Source organism: Neolamprologus brichardi, chromosome 2, assembly GCF_056152115.1.
Source record: "Neolamprologus brichardi isolate AB-2024 chromosome 2, ASM5615211v1, whole genome shotgun sequence".
NCBI lineage: Eukaryota > Metazoa > Chordata > Actinopteri > Cichliformes > Cichlidae > Neolamprologus > Neolamprologus brichardi.
Window position 1 is genome coordinate 30,954,962 of NC_142105.1, and position 26,370 is coordinate 30,981,331.

The 26,370-nt window shown below is 38.8% G+C and overlaps 4 protein-coding genes across 10 annotated transcripts in view; 2 read left to right on the top strand and 2 right to left on the bottom strand.

Annotated features, from left to right (window-relative positions):
* Positions 1-859: 859 nt before the first annotated feature.
* On the top strand, positions 860-10,105 carry pdzd11 (PDZ domain containing 11). 2 transcript variants are annotated; one of them, XM_087851016.1, is made up of 6 exons: positions 860-968; positions 1,644-1,741; positions 4,687-4,827; positions 4,937-5,035; positions 8,270-8,330; positions 8,897-10,105. In XM_087851016.1, the coding sequence occupies exons 2-6, from the start codon at positions 1,649-1,651 to the stop codon at positions 8,929-8,931; spliced, it is 429 nt and encodes a 142-aa protein (XP_087707142.1). In that variant the 5' UTR covers positions 860-968; positions 1,644-1,648; the 3' UTR covers positions 8,932-10,105. The 2 variants fall into 2 exon arrangements, with proteins under 2 accessions (XP_087707142.1, XP_087707139.1); XM_087851013.1 differs by having other exon boundaries at positions 866-967; positions 1,635-1,741; positions 8,897-10,104.
* Positions 10,106-10,306: 201 nt separating this feature from the next.
* Positions 10,307-13,802, bottom strand: stard14 (START domain containing 14). The gene is made up of 6 exons (XM_087829858.1): positions 13,483-13,802; positions 13,223-13,370; positions 12,780-12,883; positions 12,423-12,566; positions 12,304-12,354; positions 10,307-11,477 (listed from the first exon to the last, which is right to left on the bottom strand). Exons 1-6 carry the CDS (start codon positions 13,654-13,656, stop codon positions 11,271-11,273), a joined length of 828 nt encoding a protein of 275 aa, XP_087685984.1. The 5' UTR covers positions 13,657-13,802; the 3' UTR covers positions 10,307-11,270.
* Positions 13,803-16,268: 2,466 nt separating this feature from the next.
* On the bottom strand, positions 16,269-24,788 carry rab41 (RAB41, member RAS oncogene family). Of its 5 annotated transcripts, XR_436573.3 has the most exons (9): positions 24,607-24,788; positions 23,444-23,502; positions 22,397-22,450; positions 21,396-21,501; positions 20,994-21,105; positions 20,497-20,590; positions 19,996-20,089; positions 19,052-19,118; positions 18,075-18,145 (listed from the first exon to the last, which is right to left on the bottom strand). XR_436573.3 is itself a non-coding variant. In XM_006781243.2 (8 exons), the coding sequence occupies exons 1-8, from the start codon at positions 24,683-24,685 to the stop codon at positions 18,081-18,083; spliced, it is 636 nt and encodes a 211-aa protein (XP_006781306.1). In that variant the 5' UTR covers positions 24,686-24,788; the 3' UTR covers positions 16,269-18,080. The 5 variants fall into 5 exon arrangements, 4 of the variants coding, with proteins under 4 accessions (XP_006781306.1, XP_006781308.1, XP_006781307.1 ...); XM_006781243.2 differs by lacking the exon at positions 20,497-20,590 and having other exon boundaries at positions 16,269-18,145; XM_006781245.2 differs by lacking the exon at positions 19,996-20,089 and having other exon boundaries at positions 16,269-18,145.
* Positions 23,963-26,370, top strand: part of inppl1b (inositol polyphosphate phosphatase-like 1b) — a 35,034-nt gene continuing 32,626 nt past the window's right edge. Inside the window, exon 1 of one of the 2 annotated variants that reach the window (XM_087851022.1) lies at positions 23,963-24,065. The gene's annotated coding sequence lies outside the window, so the exon portion shown is untranslated. Of the gene's footprint in view, positions 24,066-24,119; positions 24,380-26,370 lie in introns of those variants that run through there. The other variant, XM_087851020.1, reaches the window with a different exon arrangement.

Consider the following 26,370-nt stretch of genomic DNA (forward strand, 5'->3'; position numbering starts at 1 on the left):
TTAGAAAGAAATGCAAACATATGCAACTGTAGTCACAGTTCACATTTAGAATGTGTGTGATCTTAATTTCTGATTATTTTTTCCCCACATAAAATTATATGTAAGAATATGACTACCCAGACACGGGGTAGAAATGATGAGCAAACATAATAAATATGTCTGTGTAGGTTCTCAGTCATCCATGTCATGGCAGTCTTAAAAATTTGGCTGATAGGATGATGCATATGATCACTAGTAGGTCAACTACCCCCACAGGGTCAACCACCACTAGGGGTAAAATACCTGAGACTCTCCACCTTTTAGAACTGAAGAAGGCCCTTGGAGGAGAGGTGAAACTTCTTTTTTCAAGCTCTTAACACCACAATGAATACAGAAGTATTTGCTGCAATGATAATTATGACACTGCAAATCAATACAAAGAAAATATATATATTTTTTGGTCAGACTGCAAGATATCACCGAGGTGTTTTACTTCCCGGTTGATTTTACAGCTAGCCGCCATTAAGATCTCCATCTGCAAGAGCTTTCAGGAGGTCAATATGCTGCAAAACGTGAGCACTTGTAGGATAAAATGTGAGAGTATGTAGATTTTCTTTTTTACCTTGTAATTTTTTTCACACACGTTTTTTTTAAACAAAAATTGCAATGGCAGTAAATATTACAAAAAGCTTGTCATGCAAATTTTTACTCATTATTCACTTTTTAAACTACTTACAACTTCAACTCTGTGATTAGGACCTCTGTAATCAGTGAATAAAACTGTTCAATTGCGCCCTCTCGAGTCACAAATACACGAATTCACGCGCTTTGACTTTTGTAGCTGTTCAAAAGTATTCGCGCGAACACTCCACAATGCTGTCGGACCTCTTGGAGTAACTACTCCACACCAGTAGGTGGCGATAACGCACTATAGTTGCCTGCAATTGCTTACAGCAACAAGTTCACACTGCTAGCCCTCTGACTGGCAGGTGAGATACATTTTTGTTGTTTTGTTGCAGTCCTTCATGTTTTTCAATGCTAAATGATTCCAGTACCTTTATTTTAAAGTTCCTGTGATAATAACAACGCGTGTCAAAGCGCTTCCTGTTTAATAGAGCGGAGCGAGCTCGTTTACAGTTAAACACTAAGCTAATCGTTGTGCTAGCTCGTGATGCGTTTGTATGTTATTGCCGTATGAAACTGTCCACTGTGAGATAATTTCACACGTTTATTTTATCTCGCTTCTTCCCCGTGATCCACATGTGTATTCTTTAAAGGTATTTCTAAGTGTCAGCCACATAACGTCCCTATTCGGACTTAGCTAACCTGTTACAGAGTTGTGAACGCAGCTGTGTTTTAGCTGATGTTTTGGTCTTCTCTGGTCTTTATGCCTTATCTAAAAATGATACATACAAAACCGGGTGTAATAATGTGGGTACATTAATGCCAAACCCCGGTGAATGAAGGCATTGCAGTCATGGAATAGGGACTGACATATTGACTTGAAGTTACGTGTCCGAAACCACAACACAATAGAGACACCTGAGCCCTTTAAATCAGCGGTCTGGATTTCAGGGATTTCCCTTTAATTTGTATCAAGCAGTCCATTGCATCCGTAGTTCATAACAATGAACTGCTATTCTCTTCTCGGTGGGGAATTTTAGCAACCATGGACCAGAAAATTCCCTACGACGATTACCAGCTGCCAGTGGTATTCCTGCCTTCTTATGAGAACCCACCTGCATGGATACCTCCACAGGAGGTATGGCAGATATTAATCCAACTAACCTTTGTGCTTAAATCATGTGCTAAACATTGTGTACCTTATTATATAGTGTATATTTTTATTTTATTTTATTTATGTATTCAAATTTAGTTACGATTTATAGGTTGTGCTTTATTTTTTGGCTGCTCTTACAGTGCTGAAAATTGTATTTGCCCCCTTACTGATTTCTGACTTTAGACCTGTTGAATCAAGAAATCACTTAAATAGAATCCATCTGACAAAGAGAAGTGGGCCTAACGATCTTAACTAAAAAGCAAAAAGTCATCATCTAAAGAAGCTCAAGAAGAGATGAAAAACAAAATAATTGACATCGATCAGTCTGGAAAGAGGTACAAAGCCATTTTAAGGTTCTGGTACTCCAGTGTACCACGGTGAGAATTATCGACAAATGGGAGAAGGCATGCAACTGTGGTGAACCTTCTGAGGAGGGGCTGACCAAGAGTGCACTGATGGCTCATCCAAGAGGTCACAAAAGAACCCAGAACAACATTTAAAAAACCGCAGGCCTCACTTGGCTCAGTTAAGGTCAAAGGTCATGATTAAACAATAACAAAGGAGAAAACCACTGCAGGCTAAAAAGAACACAAAGGCTTGTTTCACATTTGCCATAAAATATTCTTCATGATCCCCAAGACTTTTGGGGAAATGTTCTATGGGCTAATGAGACAAAAACGGAACTTTTTGGAAGGTTTGTCTCTTTACATCTGCTATAAACTAGCAAATCATTTCATAAAAAGCACATCATACCAACAGTCAAACATAGTGGTGGTAGTGTAAATGTCTGAGGCTGCTAAACGATGTACTGTAATTGATAGAACCATGAATTCTTCTCTCCACAAGAGAACCCTGAGAGAATGAACAGCCATTAGTCTGTGTCCTTGCTAGAGCAAACTTGGGTTATTTAGTAAGATGATGAAACACTCCAGCAAATCTAACTCTGAGGGGTCCACAAAGAGTGCAAGAGTGAAGCAAAATTCCTTTACAGTAATGTGAAAGACCCATTGCTAGTTATCGTAAACACTTAATTGCACTTCTTGCTGCCAGGGGTGGCACAACCAGTTATTGGGTTTAGGAGGTATCTACTTTTTCACACAGGGCCTTTTTTTTTTTTTTTTTTTATAATTCAAGTATTTATTCGATTTTGCATTTTATAACAGCAAATACAAAGATGCAGCAACCACACGCAAGAAGCAAACAAACAAAAACAAACAAACCCAAAAGCAAAACAAAAACAGTGAGGTTTTAACATATGTTGTATTAAGCTCAAATGTCCGAGTCAGGTAGACATGTAGGTACAAAAATTGTCCCACTGTTCCACCGCAGCTTCCGTCACATGATGTATTTTTCCCAGCATCTTTTCGCATGCAACATTCCCAATCATTCTTTCTTTCCACATTTTAAGTGTTGGAATATGGGAGTCCTTCCAGTGTTCCAAAATGACACGGGCACATGTTACCAATGCAGTACTTAACACTCTAAACTGTTTTTTATTTAATTGCGGCTCCTCTCCTTTGTCTCCTAGTAGACATAATTTAGGTGATCTGGGTAGGTTACAAAGTGTCCACCCCTGCAAATAATTCAGTACAGTGTTCCAAACTGGAAAAACTAGCGGGCATTCCCAGAGGGCATGTATCAGAGTACCTTTGGCTTGTTGGCATTTCCAACACAAGTCATCTCTACCAATCCCCATTCTATACAACCTTGAAGGAGTATAATAGTATCTGTTAAGAATTTTGTATTGAATAAATTGTTCGACAATATAGAATCCCACGTACCTTCATCTATTGTATGCCCTAGATCCCTTTCCCATGCTTTTTTCAGGCTCTTATTTATATTATTTTTAATCCATGGGCAAATATTATACCATTTCACAGCTGTGCACAAAATGGGGGTAGTAGCATAAAATTCTCTATCGGGTTACTTTCACATGTTATTGTAACTCCTCCTTTTAAACAGTTTCTTATTTGCAAATACTTCCAGAAATGACTGTTACCCTCTAAACGAAACTTATTTTTAATATCCTCATACGACATGAAAACACCCCCCTTCAAATAGGTCACTAACAGTTCTGATACCAATACTCAGCCATTGTGTCCAGTAAACAGTCTGCTTACCAATTTTAATTTTAGGATTATACCACAAGGGGGCATACTTCTGTACATATGGCACAAGTTTATATTTCACACACACATAGGGCCTTTTTGATATATGACATCATAATCAAATATGCATTTTGTGATTACAATTATGGGGGGAAAAGAAATCAGGAAGTGCCAAATACTTTTTCACAGCGCTCTATCTAAAATATCTACTGGTAATTTTACTGAATACTAAAAGTTTATCTGAGAGTCACAAAGATTCTTGGGTTTTTTTTCTTTCTACTGCTTTTTTGTAGCTTTTAATGGCATCTTCCATGCCAAGGAATGGGGCTTCCCAATGTAATGTGATAATAGGTGGTCACATACAGGTTGCAACCTGCAGGTGCATGCACAGTCCTTGTGTCACCATGAGGCTTTTCTGTCTGTCATGGTTTCATAGTTGGCGCCTTTAACTTATTTTTTTCAGTTAGTGTTTGGGTTTCAGTGAGTTCATGAAGCCTGTCTTATATGCGTTTGGAAATCTGACAAGAAAATAGGTGTTGGCGCCTGACTGCAAATGTCAGGACTGTGCAATACCATTAACTGTGCTACAGAAAGCAAATGGGTGGATATTTTTTGTGAATGTTTTTATTTAGATTTTATTATCCCAAAGGAAATACCTTTTTTTGTTGTTGTTGCTGATCTGCTTATTTTCCAAACAGGTGATGCTGAATATGTTGAATATGATGCTTGACTCTTATCACATTGTTTTTAAGGCAGAAGAAGCAAACTTAAAGAAGCTAAATATTGCTGGCTGTTCTTCTTCTCTTGGTTCATTTTTAGCGGGTTCATCATCCTGACTATAACAATGAGCTCACACAGTTTCTGCCTCGCACCATTGTGTTGAAGAAGCCTCCAGGAGCGCAGCTGGGCTTTAATATCCGTGGTGGGAAAGCTTCACAGTTAGGAATCTTCATATCCAAGGTGCGTGCACAGCCCTGGTTATTAATGTGGTTTTTTTTTTTTTTGCTGTGCTGCTGACTATTTGTTTGCCTATTTTTAATCAATTTAAATCATTTCTGTGTGCTGGCAGGTGGTCCCAGATTCAGACGCCCACAGAGCAGGGCTACAGGAGGGAGACCAGGTTCTTTCAGTGAATGATGTTGATTTCCAAGACATAGAGCACTCAAGAGTAAGTCGAGGCTGAATTTCAAACAGGATTTATTCAACACATTGTCTCCAGCACACACTTACATATTGAAATCTACTCTATTCATAAATCTGATTTAGTTTAGGTGTATTTCTATTCATGTATGTACAAGAATAACAAATAGCTTCACATACTATGCTGTGCTCTTTAATCTTCAACATAGTCTGAACATATTCAAGGCGGGGTTGCTCAAGTAAACCTATAATGGTGATCATGATAATAATTTTTTGTGTCAATATCAAGCTCACTATTACAAAAAGTAAGTAAACTTTAATTTGGGGGAGTGCGGTATAGGATAATCTAGACATATTGTTTTATTTGTATTTCAAAATTTCAAGAGTTGAAAAAAATTGATACCTATACCTGGGAAAATACTTGATATTGGATACCCTTTTATATACTGTGGGTGAGATTTTTACCCTATTCTGCAACAACAAGAGTATCAGCAACAAGGTAATTTATTAAATTAAATATAAGTATTTGAGCCAACATTTAGAGATTTTATTCATTTTATACATTTTTAATTTATTTTCAGAAATATCCCTACACCCTCATTGTTATTTGGCTGAATGTCTCTTAGCAAGTTGCACCTCAACCAGATGCTTTTGACAGCCAACAACAAGCTTTTTGGATTATTCTTTTTATTATTCTTGGATTATTAGTTACACACTCATTCACACATTGTGGCTATACTTGTAAAACAAACTTAACCCTGTCATGAACGTGGTCCTGTTCTTGAATTATTCTGACGGGATATTTGACCACTGTTCTTGGCGGAATTGGAGTTCATTTTTACCATTAAAAATTACCGTGACATTTATACTCACAATGAGCATTATATACAAGTGCATCTCAAAATATTTGAATATTACAAAAAAGTTCATTTGTTTTTGTACCTTCATTCAAAAAATGATGGATTATAACTCATGAAAATCAGAAGTCCACTTTCTCAAATTAGTAGAATATTTCAGATCAAAAAAGGATTTGGAATCTTACTATGTCCAGTTTCTGAAAAGTGTGTTCACCTATTCTTTCAGTACTTGGACAATGCTCTGTTTCCATGATTTACTACATCAGTGCAGTGTGACATGGAGGTGATCAGTTTGTGGCACTGCGGAGGTGTTACTGAAGCCCTGGTTGGCCCGATGGTGTCCTTCAGCTCGTCTGTGTTTTTGTGTTGGGTGTTTGTTATCTTCCTTTTGACAGTATGCCATTGATTCTCTGTGGGATTCAGGTCAGGCGAGACGGCTGGTTATTCAAGCACAGCAATAGCATGGTGAGCAAACCATTTGGTAGTTTTGGCATCGTGGGCAGGTGTTATGTCCTGCTGTAAAAGGAAATTGGCATTTCCATGAATCTTGCCGGCAGTTGGAAGCATCAAGTGCTCTAAAATGTCTTCTTTCAGAGTCTAGGAACTTGATTTTGAAATGAAACAAAAAAAATTACTTTCATGTAGGGCTGCACGATTAATCGTTAGAAAATCGCGATCTCAACTCATACTTATGTGCGATCTCATTTCCAAATGACAACGATTTTAAAAAAAAGAAAAGACAACGACGATTGTACCGCATTTTGATCCGGGACGTAATCTGCATGAAAACAAGCGCTCACTCTTCCTGCTCAACAAATGACAAGGGCGGAGCCTTATACCACGTGATACAGAAGCTGGCTGCTAAAATTAGCAGGGAAAAAACAACGGAGAGCACGTCAGGGATGACGAGAAAGTGACAGGAGAAAATCCGTCCCGGTCAACCACCCAAACATCAATAACGGGAACCTTATACAGCGCTTCCCTATACCCGTCGAACTCCCGCAGGCACAAAGAAATTACGGAGGCTATCACTTATCACCTGACCAAAGATATGGCTCCATCAACACTGTGCAAAACGAGGGATTTAGGAAAATGATCAACACCCTAGAAAAACGCTACACAGTGCCGTCCCGCAACTATTTTTCTATTGTTGCACTACCTGCTCTATACACGCAGTGTCGAGCAACAGTGGAGATGCAATTTCAAGCAGTACAACATTTTGCGGCAACAACAAAATGTGAGACATTTGTTGTTTTTATGTTTATTTATTGTTTTTATGTTCAGTCTCAACTGTTACGAAGTTGATGTGCAGTTAATAAGTGCAATAAATATTTATACTGGGAAAGAAAATCGTGAGAGAATCGTGATCTCAATTCTAAGCCAAAAAAATCGTGATTCTCATTTTATGCAAAATCGTGCAGCCCTACTTTCATGTGAACTGATGTCAAAGCTGCTCCTGATACACTGACACCAGCCTCAGTCCACTCCTTGTGAAGGTCTCCCACCTTCTGGGATGGAGTTATCCTGACAGTCCTCTCAAAGCTGCGGCCATCCCTGCTTATGGATACTTTCCCACCATGTCATTTTTTTCCCCAGCCAGGTTTCCATTGATATGCTTTGACACAGCACCGACCAGCCAGTCTTTTCAGCACTGGCCTTCTGTGGTTTGCCCTCGTCATGGAAGGCTGTCAGTCAGCAGACTTCCCCGTGATTGTGGTTGCATGAACTGAACGAAAATAAGAAATGCACCTTATTTATACCATTTGAACCATAATTTGTTCAAACTGAAATTGAAATATTGTTGTAGTTTGAGATGCTGGATTTCTGATTTTCCTGAGCTGTAAGCCATAATGATCAAAATCAAAACAAAAGAGGCTTGAAACCTTTTTTCCTGCATATTTTTTTCAAGCATGAATGACTTTCTAGAAGAGAATTACAGTGTAAGCCATTCTGGCCATAATCAAACCACTGTGAGAAATAATGACGCACTAGATGCGCCATAATTGTTTTGTGTTCTGTTTTGTTTGTTTAAAATCAGCAATGCTTGAGGAGATATACATTCTTTTATTTTGAAAATGCAGTTCCTGTTGCAGCATGTAAAACATTTAGACATTTAGTCTAATGTGTAAATATTAGCTTTTTAAAAAAAAATTTGACATGCAAATGCATGTTGTAACATTAATGTGCAAATGCAGAAAGCATCTACTCACAGATGCTTTCTGTATTTGGAAACGTCTCCTCCTGATCTATCTGCTCTTCCAGTGAAACAGCAGATCTCATTCTGAAAAACCGCAAGATTAGGTGGAGCCAAATGTTGCAGTTTTCTTTTTGTTCCATATCTTGTTCATCACAACATTGCATTATATTTTCTGTTTAAGATCATGGATAATGTTTGTCTTCTTCAGGCTGTAGAGATTCTGAAAACGGCGCGAGAAATCCTGATGAGGGTTCGCTTCTTTCCCTACAGTAAGTGTCGGTTTACTCGATTGTATCAGGAGCATGATGACAACCTAAAAAGCCATTTATGTCAACATGTGTTTTTATCTCAACTGTTGAGATGTTTTAGAGAGATGAAGAACGAAAAAAATGTTTTCCTGCAGAATTTGTGTTCATGGGTAGAGATCTTGTAAGATATTATTTTAAGATAGATCTACACTTAATGTCCTTAAATGTTGTGTTTTGCTGTTAGGTTAAGTAAAAGAAATGCTCAGAAGAAACTGTTGTGCTCACTTTGGCTTTGAAAGCAGGTTTTAGTCTGTGCCTTTTACTATTCCTCAGTGTGCTAATACAGCATGAGTTAGATATTTAAAACATGCTGAATTTCTCAAGAATTTGAGCATTGTCAGTATGCCATCGTGTCATCGTGCCCACATAATAATAAGATTATCGTCTGGCTTATCTGAGTGCAAAAACAAAAGACAATAAAAACTTTAAAGCAGTAAAAACTTTGAGCTATGTCATACTGATACAGAAATGTATAACAGCGCCCATGTCAGTACTCTAACGGTGTCCTTTGTGGGTTGTTTTATCAGACTACCAACGGCAGAAGGAGAGGACCGTACACTAGATGGCAGCAGAGAGAGAGACAAAGACAGAAGGATACTTAACTGCACTTCACTACAATCCTCCCACACACTCTGGCCTCCATTCTGTCTCAGCTCAAAGATGACTAATGCATGACTAACAATCTCATTCAGTCTTTCATTTAAGGAAAATATACATGACGTTAAAGACTGAGTTTCATAGATACTCCTTTCTGCATGCTTCACATGATGAACTGTACTTCGATTGTTAGGAAGTTGTTTCTATGCAGAGCTGTTTTTAAGACTATAAACTAGATTTTACACTATAAATTATAGAACAGATGAATAATAAATATTTTCTAGTCAAGCAAAGGATTTAAAGATGACCTTTCCCATGTTTCCTTAAGCCCTGTTATGATATTTCTGCAGATGTTTGCATATGTGTGGACTAAAACACCATCACTTGATATAAGTTATGGTCACCAGACCTCTGTTGAATTTATGAATATATTGCACAATGCTGTTTTTTCATATTTAGTAAATATTTGTAATTGTGTACGAAATGCTAAGCGATGTAAATATACATTTCAGTCACTGCTACTGAGGGCTTTGGTACTTTTATGTTCCATGCACGAGTTTTACATAAACTGCGCCTGAGCTGATTTAATGCTGTTGCATAAACTATGTGTCTGAGGTGCCAAATGGTTTACGAGCATGGCTTGTAACGTGCTATTAAAGTGCATAACATTTATCGTAGCGTAGTGGCAAAGCTTGTAATGGGGTGTTATCTGTGAGGAGGCACCAATGTTTGCAGGTTTAATTCAAACCAAAGACAGTCTGGTGCTTTCATAATTTTGGCCTGCATGGTTCAAGATGTGCATAGTCAGTAAAATCTGCAGATCCAACCTCTGGCTGCAAATTAAATCTGCATACAATGGAACATTCATAGAAAACAGTTGAATACCTCTGGATCTTAGCGCATTATGCATTTATACAATAAACTGTATGTTAATAGCTACCAGGTTCATCAAAGTATTGTCTTGATTTCTGCACACTGATCATTTTTATGTAAAGAATTTATGTTTGAATGGGTTCAGTATTTGTATTTTTTATAGAGGTTACGATTACAAAAATCAAGCTCGACTCCTTGACCTTTTCTAGCGTTTGGCTTTGTGCACTTGAAGAACTGGAACCAAAGCTAGAGAAGGACCGGTTTGTTCTGGTGCAAGTAGCAAAACTTGTTTCACCCTTGAAGTCAGTTTCTCTCATACAGTTTCTGATTGACTGCATTCCTCTTATTTGACAATTACAATGAGTACAAAAGCTTGTTAACCTTGTGAGGTTTATTTTAAAAAGAAAACAGAAAAAAAAGGAATGCCTTGTAACATTGTTATCATTAAATAGTTTAATATGAAAAAAAAAAAAAAAGGTCAACCTACAGGGGCTTCATCCCAGGCCATTACTTCATCAATTTACATCAACTTGAAATAAATAAAAAAGCCTTTATGGTCATTCCAATCCTTCAGGTCAACTGATATTCAACTAACAAAATACAATAATTCTGTGTGTATTGTGACTTGGCAATACAACCTAACTGGGAGTTCACTTCGGTGCCTTCCTTGTGGACCAGTGAAACTCCACCATTTGTAATAATTTACAATGCAAACACCATGGTTGCACAACGTCTGAGTAAAGGCAACACACCTTCAAAAAGAGCCTTCCTAATTACAAACCTAAAGACAACCTGCCCCACAAGTTGCTACCTGTACATTATGCTGTGAACATATTAACAAAATGTTTAAGTATAAATGATCACAAAGTTATCATCGTTCTGTGTCTACTACAACCCCAAAAGAAAGATAAAGTGAGCTGAAACAGTTTCAGCTGTTTTCAGACTCGATTCCTTTGCAATATTCTGAAGAGAAGTTAGTGTCACAATTCTCCACAGGTGTTTGCCAACTTTCTAATCTCATTTCTATTCACAGTCACTAATAATGACCTGCTAGAAGTCAAGTATATTTCCCTTTCTTCCACTTAAATTTTGTTCACGTAGCTGCAGCTAAAGATCGACTGTCTTTGGTCCAATTGTAAATGTAGTATTGCAAATGTGTCACATTCAAACCCCAACACCTCTAACCCTGTACAGTGGAAGTTAGCTTAGCTCAACACAGACTGAGGTGATGGCAACTTGATCTGTGCTCATTTCCATCTTGTCAGACGGTTGTAAACACTTCATGCTCTTGCTCATCCTCGAAGGCACACCGATTTAGAACTGGAGGATCATGGTTACGTCACAGAGAGCCGGAGACCTCAAGTCCATCTACAGTCCACCTCTCAATCTCTCCGTCTTTGTCCACCTTTCCTCCCATCACTATCGTTCAATTTAGCTGCTGTCCTCCCCTTCGTTAGCATCCAGCTTTGAGCTTTCGTCCACATTTTCCAGTGAGTCTGCTCTCTGAATTGACAGCTCAGCGGGGTCCATCATGGGAAGGGTGTTCTGCTCTGGGTGCAGCCAGGGCTTCAAATCGGGGGAATTCTGACTTTTCCAGTTCGAGTATTCCTGTCCCGCCTTGTGCACACTCTTCATTACCTAAAAAGAGAAGAGATGATGCGATTGTTAAAGGACTGCAGCACTCCTCCATTCTCAGTCAACAAAGCTGAAGATAAAGATGGTCATAAAACGCTGCGTGGTAGATTACATGGCAAGTAGAAGTGAAGATAAAAATGGCTGATTTCCAGAATGCACACGCAATCTAGTTCTTCAAACAAAACTGAGTATGTAGAGAGAAGGTTTAAATTTTGTCTGCCTATGTAGGTTTTTAAATGGATACACTTCTAAAGTCTTTTAAATAAGATGTTTTAAAGGCCTGGTTTTATAATGGTTGTATGCATTTTTTAGACATCGGTAGATTTGATGGTGTAAAGAAATTTGAGTTGTTCTTTTACTCATTTCCAGTCAGATTTATGTGACCTGGAGATACCATATGAAATACTTTCACGCAGACTTTTAGAAATACTTTTCTTGCTGTTGTTCTTGTCTCATTGATAGTTTCTCTCTCTTTCTCACACACACACACACACACAATGGTGTCTAAATAGTTTTAATCTACGGAAAATATGAAACTTGGGTTCTTCCAGGAGGGTGACTGACAGCTCTCCTTTGTCAGCAGCCTTGTCAGGACAGGCCCTTAAATTGTTTCTATGGTTTTTCCCCTCCCTTATGAGTGTGCACATGTAGACACACACACACCTCTTGCACGTTTAAAAACCCTTGTGAAAACACACCTAGACTGTCACAGATGCCGATACTGTGCTTACGGATTTAACCTTATCACTTACAGCTCTGATGTTTACTACAGGTGAACAAATGTTTAGCAGGAAATGGTCTGTGGAAGTGGTTGTGAATCATTACATACCTTAGGAGCAAGAACTTGGGATGCTTTGTTCACCACCCACTTTGAGAGAGCCTAGAAGACACACATTCATCGTAAGAACTCTGCAGAAATGAATCAAGAACTCTAAGTTTGAATGGAACAAAGTAATTGTTGCATATAGTTTTACCTTTGGGGTCTGCTTGTGAAAGATATGTAAAAATGCAACTATTTGGTCCTGTGGCCTTGATATAATACCCCGTCTGGATGGAAACGGCTCTTACGAGGTTGCTGCGAGGAGGGAATTTCTATAATTCAAGGAAAACATTTTGCAGAACAATAAGGAACACTATACATTTTTATGATACTTCTGCACAATGTGACAATGGATAAAGCTAGCTTTAAAAACGATAAATCAGTGCACACACAACAGGACAAAGAGGTGTCAAAGAGCTGTACAAACAGTATGTGTAGAGGCAATGGTTGCTATGTATCTTGAGTGGATGTAGGAGGTGGCGTACCGGGTGTTTGACTGAGAAGTTAACCATGATGTACTCGTCATCTGTGATCTGCCACGAGCGCAGTGTCACGACATCTCTGTTCTTTAATGGAATTGGACAACGCCCTGCAGAAGGCCAAAATAAAAAAGAAATAAATAAAGACATAAATAATGTTATACTTTGGCAAGCTTTCTCTGTTAGTTCAGTATTTAAGCTCAACAAGGTTGCCCTTATTATGGCAATAAATACACTGGTGTAACAAGAGGCCATAGATGAGATGGGTCTTCAAAGATGAGCGCTGAATCAAGTAATATATATATATATACATATATATATATATACATATACATATATATATATATATAGTTATTGTATCAGCAAAAATAAGATCTCACATCTAATCAGGCCCACACCAAACCACAAACACACACAGAGCATTGCAAGTGATAAGAGTGCTCACTCACATGAGTAGTAGCCCACATCAGCATTAGCAGAGAGCCGGGCAATGTCAAAACTCTCCTGCATAGTTACATCCCACTTCTTGCGGTACCGGCTGTCGTGAAGGACGTCGAACATGGTAGCAGCTGACACATCCTTAACTATCATTTTACACTGGGGGAAAACACACAGAGGGTTACAGGACACCACCCACACAGCACGACAGCCTAATAAAACTGATTTCTTTTTCAAAAGGTATTATAGTTTGGTGCTAAAGCAAACTCACCTTCATCTTGTGGACTTTAGGTACGTGATTTCCTTTATTCACAGCGCGCACCTCGATCCACACTTGCATCCCATGGTTGTCATACTTATTTTGCCAGTTGTCGGTTGCTAAACACTGTTTTTTGAAGTCATCAAAGACCGCCTCATCGGGTAAAATATTCGAAACCCGAGACATGTTCGTCTGTTTTAAAAGAAGCCTTTCTTCTTAAAGAGGAAAAAGAAAAATAATATCCTTCAATCTGATCGCCCCCAGAAAAGTTAAGTCTCTCTGAGCTTTTCCACGAGATTTAAAGCTTCTGCCGTCGTGGTGCCTGTGGTGAGAGAGATATATGTCTGCTGATCACCTATCCAGTTGAGCAGGATTTTTGTGTTGAATTCCTGAGCCATTCCTTCAAACACCTCTCCCGCTGACGTAGAGGTTACTTCCTGAAACCAGGTGTGCGTAAAGGAAAAAAAAAAAGTCTGCCCCGCCCTCAGCTGTCAGTGCAGCTACTATAGGTCGAAACTTTAACTAAACTTGAAAGTATTTTTAGAAAAGAGCAGCCTTACTGGGTGTTATTCTGAGTAAGTATTAACAATACAAACAGGGGTGCACTCACAGTACTCCGCGCATTGTGGGCGGATCAGGGGAGTGGGTAGGTGAGAATTGCTCAGCGTCGATCCATTCTGAGTATCATCACGACTGTGAAAACTAAACAAAAGCACACCTCTGGTAAACTATGAGTGGAATGTTTAAAAACAATCGGATTTTCACACTTATATTTGATAGTGGCATTACAGTCTGAACCATTTAGGCTTCTTTGGTTCAAATTAGACTAAGTCTACATTGAATTCCTGACTAAATTAAGCAAATTGAAAGTGTCTTTTCACATAGATATTTAGGGATGTACGGCCTTTCTCATCTTGAAAAAACAAAACACCCAACTCTACCACGTGCAAGCAAAACACAGGTTTTGAAATCTGTTGAAGAATTTGTTTTATCCACTTATTTAGCAGAAGGTAATGGATGGATGGCTTTTCTTATTCAGACAGTTTCCTAGACTTGCATCCAACCCAAAGAACAAATCTTATATAGTACAATTAGGTGAAGATCTCCGATGAGAAACAGTTTTTTTTAAAGACTACGCTTAAAACTGAGCACGTTTCCTAAAAGCAGTCATCTGAAGCAGTGAGGACTGTGCACCATGAATATAGGATGCAGAAAAAGATGGTTCTTCTTACTATACCAACATCCTAACACCAAGGCTAAGTTCACACTGCAGGCGAAAGCGCATCAAATCCGATTTTTTTGACCCTATGCGACCCATATCCGATCATGATATGACAGTGTGAACGGCACAAATCCGATATTTTCAAATCCGATCTGGGTCACTTTCGTATGTGGTACTGAATCCGATACATATCCGATGTTTCAGAAAGCGACTGCTGTTTGATGGTCAAGTCGCAATAAATCCGTCTTTTACGTCACTGACACAAGACAGACGCCAATTATCAGCGCCGGAGAAGACATCGTGAACGCTTCCTGGCCATCCGGTGAAACTGTTGGGAAGACAACGTTGGAGAAACGTGAACATTTTATTTGTTCTGTATAATCTGCAGATTCTGACAGAAATCTGCAACTATCCTTTGAAGCACCGCTCCTCTAAAACAGCAATAAGGATCATTATTAGGTTATTTACATTATTATGCAAATAACAAAATAACTTAAAGCAAAAATTGGGAAACGTAAAGTCCGAAGTCTTTATATTAAGGCCATCAGTCAAACAATACTGTTGCTCTGGGTCTAAACAGAACGCGTCATCTTCTTTTGCGCATGCGGGCCGCTTTGAGCGTTCACACTAGAGCGCGTTTGCTGTTGCATTTTATTTGTAGTGTGAACGAGCAGACAAAAAAATCGGATTTGATCAAAAAATCGGAATTGAGCATCAAGACCTGCAGTGTGAACGTAGCCCAAGTCTTAAGCCTCCAACAGCCCTTAGAACTGTCTGATGAAAATGCAAGCTGAGATTTGTTAGTGTGGTACCAAAGCTGTGTTCAAGTATTGCATAAAGTATTATTAAGAAATGTCTCTCTACTGCATGCAACTTGGAATAAGTTTATAAGTTAATAAGTTTTTCCAGAAAGTCCAAATAAAAAAAAAAAAAGGACACATAATACTCAAGGATGAGAGTAATAATCATAAATACACAATGGTGCTGTCTCTATCTGTAGCAGGAATATTGGAAATAAAATTTCATTTACATTCTTTAGGTAGATATTAGCAGATTTGTGCAATGCAGTGTCATGCTCACATTTAACCACACCTAACTGTTATAACATTTTACAACTGTGATGTGTTACATAGTTTCAATGGTGACGTGTGACACACCTATGTGTAACCGGCTCAGGTGCTGTGACTCATTTAGAACTTTATTAACCTCCTAGGACCTGGCGTCCACATATGTGGACATCACATTTTGGGTTATTTAGACCAAAATACTCAATTTTGCTCTACAGGGGCCTGATATCCACTTACGAGGACATTATACTGCTACTGTTCTATCGAAATTTTAAACAAATATCCTCATATGTGGCTCTCATTTTTCTTAGAAACAAAAATCAGGTAAAAAAAAAAAAAAAATCTGGTAATTCTTTGTTTTTACATTCATTGGGTCCCAATCAGCCCAAATATCAAAGAGAAATCAAAAATGCATGCTGTGGAAGAGTTCGGGTCTTAGGAGGTTAATGAACAGAATTAATATGACTGTAATGAGTTTAAAAAAAATGAACACAGAGGTTAAATTTTGGTGAAATATCTTTATTTTACTCCATGTGATAAGCCTACACTTGTTGTCATTAACTCTCCTTTTTATACATAAGATAGTAATAGTACAGTATTCACACAAACATTGCTAAACACGAGTAGACATATTTCAAATGGACAGACACAATTCAGAATAGCACAAAGCTGAGTATTTAGTCAGTGACAAGTAATAGAAGAGCTGCTCATGTTAAAACGGTTGTTCGCGTTGCAATTTAAACACTAACTTTCAAATCCATTTTTTAAAAACACTGGACATTTCAAAAAAAGCTACAGCAAACGATCAGTGTCTTTTGTTGTGCTATGGCTGGTTAGTTGGTAGACGTGTAGGCTTTAACTGTGACTGTAAATCAAGCAACAGACCACACTGGCAAAAAAACAAACCCCCCCCCCCCCCCCCCAAACTCACTAGGCGTAAATGTCACCTGTAGGTGGCGCCTCAGCAAACACGCAAACAATAAATAAAAGAAAACTTTAAAACATGCGTATCGGCATCTGTACTTTTGGTCACGCGTACAATGTTAGCTGTATGTCCAAGTTACAAAATAAATAAACCAACAGTCCTACACAGGCAATAGCAATACAGCAAAAGATATGGCAACTAACGTCTGCACTTTTTTTTTTTTTTACAGCGAGGGTGTTAGTAAGCTTTAGCTGTATCTGAGGACATCTATCTACCAGCTCTACAAACAACTAGTGAAGCCATGAACCAGTCAGCAGGCTTCTTTGATATTTTACAATATTGTGGCTTGATTCAGTGCACAACGTTGGTGAACAAACAAGCAAGGCATCTGTGTTCTTATCCATGTAAATCCTGCGGGGTGAGCATGCTGCATGTCGTTGCAATAGTGTAATCAACACAACACGAATCGTCGATGAGATGGTGGGTGCGTCGTAGCGACCAAAGTGACAACTCTCCATCGACGTGGAGAAACTGATTTTCATAGTATTAGGGGACCGTCTACTCATAATGCCTCCTCAGACATGTTAGTACAGTGCAGAGCTCATTCAACAACATAAACTTTTAGGTTAGTAGGCTTTCTAATTTGTTTGGGCTGGTTTCCCTTTTACAATGCATATCCATTTCCTTATTACACATCCTTCTGCAGTACTGTTAAATACAAATTTGTGTTAATCCGGTCCGCTCACACACTTGTATTTGGCAATGTAAGCTCGCAGACGTGTTAGGTATAAGTAGTTCCACTGACACAATGAAAAGGTTTTACTTGAGCCTAATGTGGTAATATAATGTTTTGCAATGATAACAGTTCACTGGTTGAGAGCCAGTCGTTACTTCCTCAAAATAAGACAAAGTCGACAAATGATAAGCCGTTTAGGAGACAGAACTCTCCATTTGAAACAAAAACAAAAGGATAGGCAGAGAACTCAACCTTGTAGAGTCATTTAAATAATCCCAAGCAGTTTTACTTTACAACAACAAGAGTAACAGCACTAAGATTCTAAACTGTGCAATAACTCAAGAGCAGTTAGCTATGTCAGTCTGCAATCGTATATAATGCCATGCAACTGGATGAAAATCTGAACATATCAATTAACTTATTCCTTGTTTTAAATGTTTACTTTTGAACCATTTTTTCCCCAAATAATTTGTTTCAATACAGTAATGCACATCCACACGGTTACTCTGAAAAGTCACTGAGTTGAAAAGGGAAAAAAAAAGAAGAAAAAAAAAGACAGGTCCTCCATCCCGATGGCCGTGTGCCAAGGGTGGAGGAAAGTGGCCACTGAGAGACAAGCTGTTGGTGGGGAGGAGACAGGCTGGCAGGGGCTGAGGTGTACTAGCATGAGCAGCTGCTCTCAGTTACAGTCATCTCTGGCTGTTTCTCCAGTTTGATGTCGATCACTGAGAGAAGTTAGTTAAGTAACACTTCACATGAATTGCAGATTTCACTTCTTTTTTTTTTTGCAGTGCCTTTCATTCTCTGCATTCTTTCCAGTCGACTAATGCCGGGCTCACACTGTGCGATTTTGTCAGTCACGCGATTCAGCTCTTGCTCAAACTGTACGATTGACTCGCAGGGGTTAGAAGTTCGTAGGTCACGATGCAGGGTGATCACACTCTGATGCGACCTGAGTGCTCACACTGTGCGTCCATAAAATGAAGGTTATAACAGAAATTCTGTCGCTCGCTCTCCCTCTCTGTCTTTCACTCACACAGACACACCACCATCATCAACTTTGCTAAATTGCTAATGAAAAACATTGATCAGGCAGCTGTGATTGAGCAGCAATGCCTATCCAACTATTTTCACGGTGGTTGTGGTCGTGATAATTTTGTGAGGCCACATCGAAAAGGCTCGGATGAGCTTTCCAAAGTTCTACAAGTGCCTCCATCGCTTGTGTCCAGATCACACGCTGCACTGCCGTGCTGCGCCGTCTTTTTCGCTGACATTTGTGTTTGCGCGTGCGCAGTGTGAGAAACTGCGGTGACACCCTCACGACGGTCGTGAGAAATTCAAACCTGTTTGAAATCCTCGGGACCAAGCGATTGATGATCGGGAGCTGATCGTGAGGTGTTAATCGCTTCTCGTTACCTCACGTATACTACACGATGCACGATGAAGGCCAAAATCGGCCGACCGCCAAAACGGTCGCACGACTCAAAAATCAGCTCAAAATGGGCCAAAAATTGCACAGTGCGAGTCCGGCATAAGTCGCAGTCAGTGCTATGTTACAAATATTTTTAAAACTGTGGCATGACAAAAGGTATGGCAGCAATTTCTGCACAAAAGCAATTCAAAAAGGATACTGTCCTCTTTGCTTTTCTCTGGTGTGCTATCCATCCCAGGCAATGCAGCAGCAACGCGTCGGAACAGCTGCAAAACAGTAAGAAAAATTTAACATTTGAAAGGAACAATTTGGTAAATAAAATGTAGTAGTTTAAGTAGCAAAAAACACAAGACACAGTCCTGTGAAAAGAAAAACTCTCACAGGTCTTTACGCAGTCCTGTAAAAAACTAAGAACTAATTTCTGTTGTACACTTGCTGATGTGTTTGGGATCGTTGTCCTGCTGAATGACAGTTTTAGTCTTTGGACAGATGGCCTCATATTTGATTCAAGAATAATTTGTTTACAGAGAAGATCATGGTGGACTTGATGGCTCCAAGGTATCCTGGTCCTGTGGCTACAAGACAAGTCCAAGTCATCACCCCTCCACCACCATGCTTGACAGTTGGCACGAGGTGTTTGTTTTTCGCATACTGTGGCACAACGCTTTACGGCCAAATCTCTACACTTTGGTCCCATCTGCCCAAAGGACATTGCTTGATGATAAATTTTTGATTCCGAACAGCCAAATACAGTCATACATTAGAGTTGGATAGATTATCATGGAAAGTATTGAAAATCTGGTAACAATACAGTTTATCATATTACCAAACCCTAGATGATAGTCAATGGGCAGTATGTAATTAAATTAAAGCTAGTTATCTCTAAATATTACATTTCATTGAATAAACACAAGTGGTAGTCAAAGCAACGATACAGTCATCTGCTGAGAAAGTCTATTATATTCATAGAAATGTTTTAGCGAATCAGACAGAGTACTGGGAAATAAAGGCAGTTGCAATAAACCTACGCAGAGCAACTGCACTGAAAAGTCTGTGTGGCGAAAGCTACGACAGGTCATGATGAGCCATGAGGGGGGACAGAGTAGAATTAGCTCAACTACCCTGAGAAAACGGAATCGCTACCTGTTTGACATTGTAGCCAGTCTTTGCGCTGGTTTCAATGAACATGACATTCAGTTCCTTAGCTCTCTGCTCGCCCTCCTCCGTGGTGATCTGTCTGCTCCGGTAAAAGCAGAAGGGTGGAGATGGCCGAACAGACAGATATGGAAAGAAACCGCGAAGAGGACAGGCCAGAAGAAAAGAGAAGAGATGGAGAGAAGGACAAAGAGAGCTCAGCAATGAATCTTGTTTGGAGTGAAGAAGAGAGTGGTTAGTTTATAAGGCGGACAGAGACAAAGGGACAGAGGCTGCTGTGCTGAGTAAAGACGAAACAGCATAAAATCCACTCCGAAGGTCAATGATTCATTCAGCAGCCACACTCTAATCCATTAAATGATCGAACACATGGAGGAGCTTCACACCCCAGATGTCACAGGCGGCCCTCCCTAACCTCTGGGACAGTATGAGCCTTGCTTGAAACAGGATAATTTGTCACCATTAAACCTGCTCCTGCTGAACACCAACCTGTTTGACGTTATAGCCAGCCTTGGCACTGGTCTCTATGTACATCACATTGAGCTCACGAGCTTTCCTCTCTGCCGCCTCAACAGAAACTTGCCTGCCATGGTCCCGGGAAGGGTAAGGTGAGGGTGAAGGATGGAAGTGTGGTGTTTAGGGGAAAACACAAAAAAATATTCAAAATGACATGAAGAGAAAAAACGTAAGGCAAAAGAAAAAAAAAAAGGCAAAACAGAAATATGATCAAAGTATAAATAAAAAAAACCCCAATATAAATAAAAGTATTTAAATAACTTATAGAAAGGCTGAAGTATGCAATATTACAAGGAAATAATAAAAGTAAAAACTGGATGAGATGCACTGAAGGGAAGTGGGATTCCAGGCTTTGGCAGAGTTTATGCTACACAAAGACACCCGTTTTGTAAATGCACTAGGATCCATTTATCAATCTTTGTAAATAGAACAAGAAAACAATCATTCGCGCTCATCACACAACCATGTACCTTTTATCCGCTAAGTCTGTTTTGTTCCCGACGAGCATGATAATGACATCACTTCCTCTCTCTGTTCTAACATCATCAATCCACTTTGAGGTTTGCTGGAAAGAATTAAGATCTGCAAATGGGGTGAAAACAAGCAACAAAATACAAAATCATTATACACATCAGCCACATGTGCCCCGTAATACATGAAACATCTGTTACAATACATTCAGTTAAAAGCCTAGAGAAAAGCCTAATCTTATGTAAGAAAAACCTGTAGTTATGTGTTAGTGAGCAGGAGTATTCAGAAGAAAAAGCTCGGAGAAGAAGTGTGTTTTGTATTAGTGTACTAGCAGAAATAAAGAGCTTCCTTCCTATTACTCTAGAACCCTACAGAATGATTAGAGGACAGCCCTGACTCACTGGTGATGTCATAAACAACCACAGCAATGGTAGAGTCACGGATGTAGCTGGGAATTAGGCTACGAAAACGCTCCTGTCCAGCAGTGTCCCAAAGCTGGAGCCGGACCTGAGGATTGGAATTGCAGAAGAAGAAATTGACACACACAAAAAAAGTCGAGATAAAGGGCAGCAAAGGGAAGGATGAGAATGTGGAGAACAGGACAGACATAAAAAGAATTGCAAGCCAAGCAGTAAAGAAGAGAATGACCTTTAAATGGAGGAATTGCAAAGAATCATTCAAATGCAGAAGGCTCAGAGATGACGGGTGTTATGCAAATGTGAAAGTAGGCCCTGCTGAATCATTATTTAGGCAGCTCTCGCAGGATTTCTGCTCATGAAGTGACATCGGCAGACATCTTTTTCATTATTCTTCAAGTAAGACTTATAACTATTAGCATTTACACTCCCCTGGACACTGCTGGAGAAATGCTTTTGAATCACTACACCCAATACAAACAGTATCTGAAACATACCCTAACATGCTATCCAGCAGGTTTGCTAGGCTCATTGGTGCTTTTGATTTCGTTTTTTGCCCTTCCACATACTAAGTGAAGGACAAGGAGGAGAGGCAAAGCCACAATACCTACTGGCTATGTCATAAACCACCACAGCGGCGGCTGAGTCGCGGATGTAACTGGGGATGAGGCTGCGGAAACGCTCCTGTCCGGCTGTATCCCAGAGCTGCAGCCGGATCTGTGGCCAGCCACGAAACAAATGTGGGAACATGGGGGCAATTCATGATCCAGCCAGGGGATGGAAGGAAAACAAAATCTTGAAATAATGATGGGAACTAAAAACACGATCACATGTTCAACAAAATGAGTGAAAAAACAAAACAAAAAACTAGGATAATCTATAAACAATGTGGAATGGTGTGATAATAAGCAGAAGCATGCTTCTATGGCAGTTTTAATACTTGACCAGTTGGAATGATGTAAATTACAGTAACACACTGGGCTTACCGTGCGATCTTCCAGATACATAGTTTTTGACAAAAAGTCAATGCCAATTGTTGCCTGTAAAACAAACACTTCAATTAAACAGTGTTACCAGCAAGTTAAATGTATTACATACATTTAAAGAATCGTTACCTACATTATATGTTAAAAACATATTTTATTGACCTTTTTCATAACATGGCTAAAAAATGTCCAGAAAGAACAAAATGATCAAGTATTGTGATAACGGTTTTGTGTGAAGACGCTTTAGATAGGAGTTCATCTGTAGCTGGACTTGACATAAACAGATGATATTTCTTTCTTTTTCCTTCTGTCATGATTTTTGTACTTAAATCTGAGGCTGATGATTTAGTTAATTTGCCTTACATGTAGATTCTTATATCTGGAGTTTGTCATTTGATCTCTAAATGAGCCAAATAAAGATAAACTACAACTACTACAACTGACATTTAGACTTGTCACACAGGTAGCGCTCATAATCTAATCAGTGGAATGCACTCGCATGCTTACTAACATCCGGGGTATGTGATTTTTGTAGCAAGCCCTTTGTGTGTTGCAAACATTCAACTCTGATTGACTGGTGAAACAATGGTTTCGGCAATTTGAAGTAACACGTTATTCATGTTTCGTTATACACTTCACAGAAGGTAAAAGCTCAGGGGCTTAGCTAGCAAGCTGATCGCAAAAATGGACACTATATTTACCATATTTACAAGAATGTGAATAGACAGATTACTAAATGCAAGTTCCCTATGCCAAATACAATTAAACTATAAATGATCCCATAATTTCCTCAGGGATTAATAAAGTATTATTTTGTGTTAATTTTTTTTAATTGTCCCATTTAAATTTGTCTAAATATTTACAAGTATCAGCTATTGACATGATAAATTGGTCTATTTTATTCTATTTTAACTGTCACATATGTTATTAGATGATCAGTCGGATTGAAACTGTTAGCTCGTTTTTTATTACACCTGTGCTTGTGGCAAAAATGTCAGTTTTCAGACAAAAATGACTACACAAATCACTGTTATAACTTGTTTTTACCTGGTAAGTGTTGTCAAAACTGTCATACATAAACCTGGTGATGAGTGAGGTTTTCCCAACTGTACAGAAAAAACACAGTCACTTTAGTAACACGAGGTATTCCAGGTAATTCAAGCCTAAAACCACCACTCAAATGGTAAATTTAAAAATTATATAATTGTGTAATTAAATCTGTATTCAATGAAGAGATAGAGAAGAAAAATGAGTCGGTGACATCACACGGTGAGTAAACTGCTATTACCACTGATGCAGTGTGGACGACTGAACCCACACGCTGAGCTGGCAAAATGGGTGGAGCCACAAAATCTGGAAAATTGAAATTTACTCGACCCCTGACAGCTGGCTCATAATACCATACTGTATCAATTACACGACAAAAACATTACTAACAACAAGCCACGTTTTGCAATGTCAGGGTCAGTCTCCGAACCAGAGCAAAAATAATGGAAATGAAGGAAAAAGGCCGACTGGTGCGAAACCACCGGTCGACGTGGCTTGTTCAAGATGCTGCAGCAGAAAGCTAACAGCCAAACAACTCTACACCGACAAACAGACGGTTTAAATTAATTCTTGAGATTTTCTGTTTGAAGCCTGTGATCTGTAACAGCCTTAGAGCAACTATGTAAGTCTTTAAGTGCGCAAGCGAGCGTCAACATTGACGTTTTAGCCCAATAGAGCTAACTAACTGCTAGCTACAAGCAGAAGTAACGTGCTAACAACGAACCTCCATCACAAACTAATGGGAGGAACAATGACAATGCCCATTGACTCATTTAGTTAATTTTTAATATGTGGATAAATCTTGAATACAACTGCTACGACACAATAATTTGTCGTATTCTTGCCCTCTTTTAAGGCACAAAACAAGCTAGTTTAGCGATCTATCTCCAGCTAACGATAGCTATTCAATGACATCATCACCGGGGAGAAAAATCGGTAGGTTAATAATCTTTGTCATGCTCTAATATTATTTGTTGACCTTGCAAAATTAACAGATTGTCCCGTATCATTACTGGTCACTAATATACGCTACATGACTGTACCACACCGTCCAATTTTAAGCTAACACCACAAAGCTAGTTAGCTGATCTTGCCAGTTCTCCCAACATTTCCTTTCATCTGACCAAATTAACGCTTCTCTAAGTACTTCGTGTCCATCTTACCACTCTGTTCGCCCAGAAAGACGAGCTTGAACTTTCGTAAGGGGTTGCCAAACTCTCCGCCGCCGGTCGTGGTTGACATTTTGTCAAAAAAAATAAACAGCTGACTAGCTGACTTGGCTAATGATGTGATGTCTAGACCAGAGAGGACCAAGCCGTGTATCCTTATCCTACACTAGCCAGCGCTATTGTTTTCTGAAACATACAGCAGTGGAAATAGCGCCTTCAAGTGGCAAACACAGAGAGACAACAAAAATGGCAAAGTTAAGAAAGGCCTTGCAATCAGGATTACCATTCTATTGCAATCTTTGCAGGTCGAAAAATCTGCAGAAACAATAAATACACCATTTAAATGCATTTGTTTACAGGGAGCGTAAATGTTTAGACAGGGCATTTTACAACTGTCTCATCCATCAATTTAAAATAATCTTGTACAAATTACACTTTCCAGCGAAATTTTAACTTTAACAGTACATTACATACCACACTAATATTAGTGCTGATTTGCAATTCTATTACTGTAAATATAAAACAAACATTACAAACATATGTTAAAAACATAAAATTTTAATACACAAAATGTTTTGGTTCTATGTATTTTGTCACAATCTACATATAAAAGTAATATATTAATTCAGTCAAATTAACTCGTGGAACCATGTTACTTTCATTTTTAACAATTATTTTAAATAAAATAATTTGTGTAGTTTATTTAGCAAATATTTGAAAATAAAGAAAAATAATAATAAATAGGATAAAATCCTAAAAAATAAATTCTGAATAAACTGCATGATGGGCAGCTGGGCAGAATAGATTTCAAATTAATATAAATGAAATCTTATGTGAAATTGAGCATTCAGTATGAGGGTGACTGTTTTCAACTTAATGGTCAACAGTTAGGTAATTAAAAACAACAACAACAACAACAACAACTTTTTCAGCATTGGTAACAAGGCTGCATCAAGCTGACAAGTCATTCGATCTGTAGCAAACAGCAACTGAAATATCTCATAAAAAAGTTTATTATTTTATATATTTATTATTATTGTTATTATTGTATAAAGTGTCTTCCAGTTGTAGAATTAACCACAAAAAGGTCTTCCTGAATATTGTATCTCAATCAGAAAACATTTTATAGTGCAGCAGATAACTGAACATTGCTGCAAAATCATCCACAGGTGGTTAGGGGTACCAAAGTTGCAATAGTCTTTTTATGATTGCTTAGTTATATTCGTAACACGAGTTGGCCAATATAACAATGAAGGGCAGTGCTGTTGTGCGGCAAGAGGATTCTAGGTCAGATTCCAAAGAAAGACATACATGTGAAGTTAGGTTAAGCGTTGTTTCTAAAGTGGCTGCTGGTTTGATGGTAAATGGTTATCTGTTTCTCTGTGTTACCTAAAAAAAACCTTTATGACAGGATGTGTGAGCATGATAGAGCTGAGCCATAGGCAAAGGAGTCTTCATGCATCAGATACATCTAATTCATTGAAATGCATGGGAATAAATGGCATGGCACCAGATGAAAACAAAAAATGTAAAATTGTATTGTTTTTTGAAAGATTGTTTCTGTAACCCGCTGCACTATTAGTGGGAGGAAGAACCACAAGAAGCAGAGAAACGGTTATATATTTTTGGGTCACTATTTACAGACAAGTAGGCCATGTGAAATGTTACCGAAAGCTGGAAGGAAGGAAATGGCTTGCTGCAACTTTTCGGAGCAGTGGTTACACCCAGAAAAACTTTAACTGTGACTTAATCTAGCCA

Excerpts from the sequence above, each read along its gene's own strand:
- pdzd11 (XM_087851016.1), top strand. The coding sequence starts at position 1,649 with ATGGACCAGAAAATTCCCTACGACGATTACCAGCTGCCAGTGGTATTC. Across the intron at positions 4,828-4,936 it reads TAGGAATCTTCATATCCAAG|GTGGTCCCAGATTCAGACGC; the intron begins GTGCGTGCACAG and ends GTGTGCTGGCAG. Across the intron at positions 8,331-8,896 it reads GGTTCGCTTCTTTCCCTACA|ACTACCAACGGCAGAAGGAG; the intron begins GTAAGTGTCGGT and ends TTGTTTTATCAG.
- stard14 (XM_087829858.1), bottom strand. The coding sequence starts at position 13,656 with ATGTCTCGGGTTTCGAATATTTTACCCGATGAGGCGGTCTTTGATGAC. Across the intron at positions 13,371-13,482 it reads CTAAAGTCCACAAGATGAAG|TGTAAAATGATAGTTAAGGA; the intron begins GTGAGTTTGCTT and ends GTTTTCCCCCAG. Across the intron at positions 12,567-12,779 it reads ACTTCTCAGTCAAACACCCG|AAATTCCCTCCTCGCAGCAA; the intron begins GTACGCCACCTC and ends CTTGAATTATAG.
- rab41 (XM_006781243.2), bottom strand. The coding sequence starts at position 24,685 with ATGTCAACCACGACCGGCGGCGGAGAGTTTGGCAACCCCTTACGAAAG. Across the intron at positions 22,451-23,443 it reads GTTTTGACAACACTTACCAG|GCAACAATTGGCATTGACTT; the intron begins GTAAAAACAAGT and ends TTTGTTTTACAG. Across the intron at positions 18,146-19,051 it reads AGAGAAAAGCAAAGAGGACA|TGATCGACATCAAACTGGAG; the intron begins GTATCCTTTTTG and ends AACTTCTCTCAG.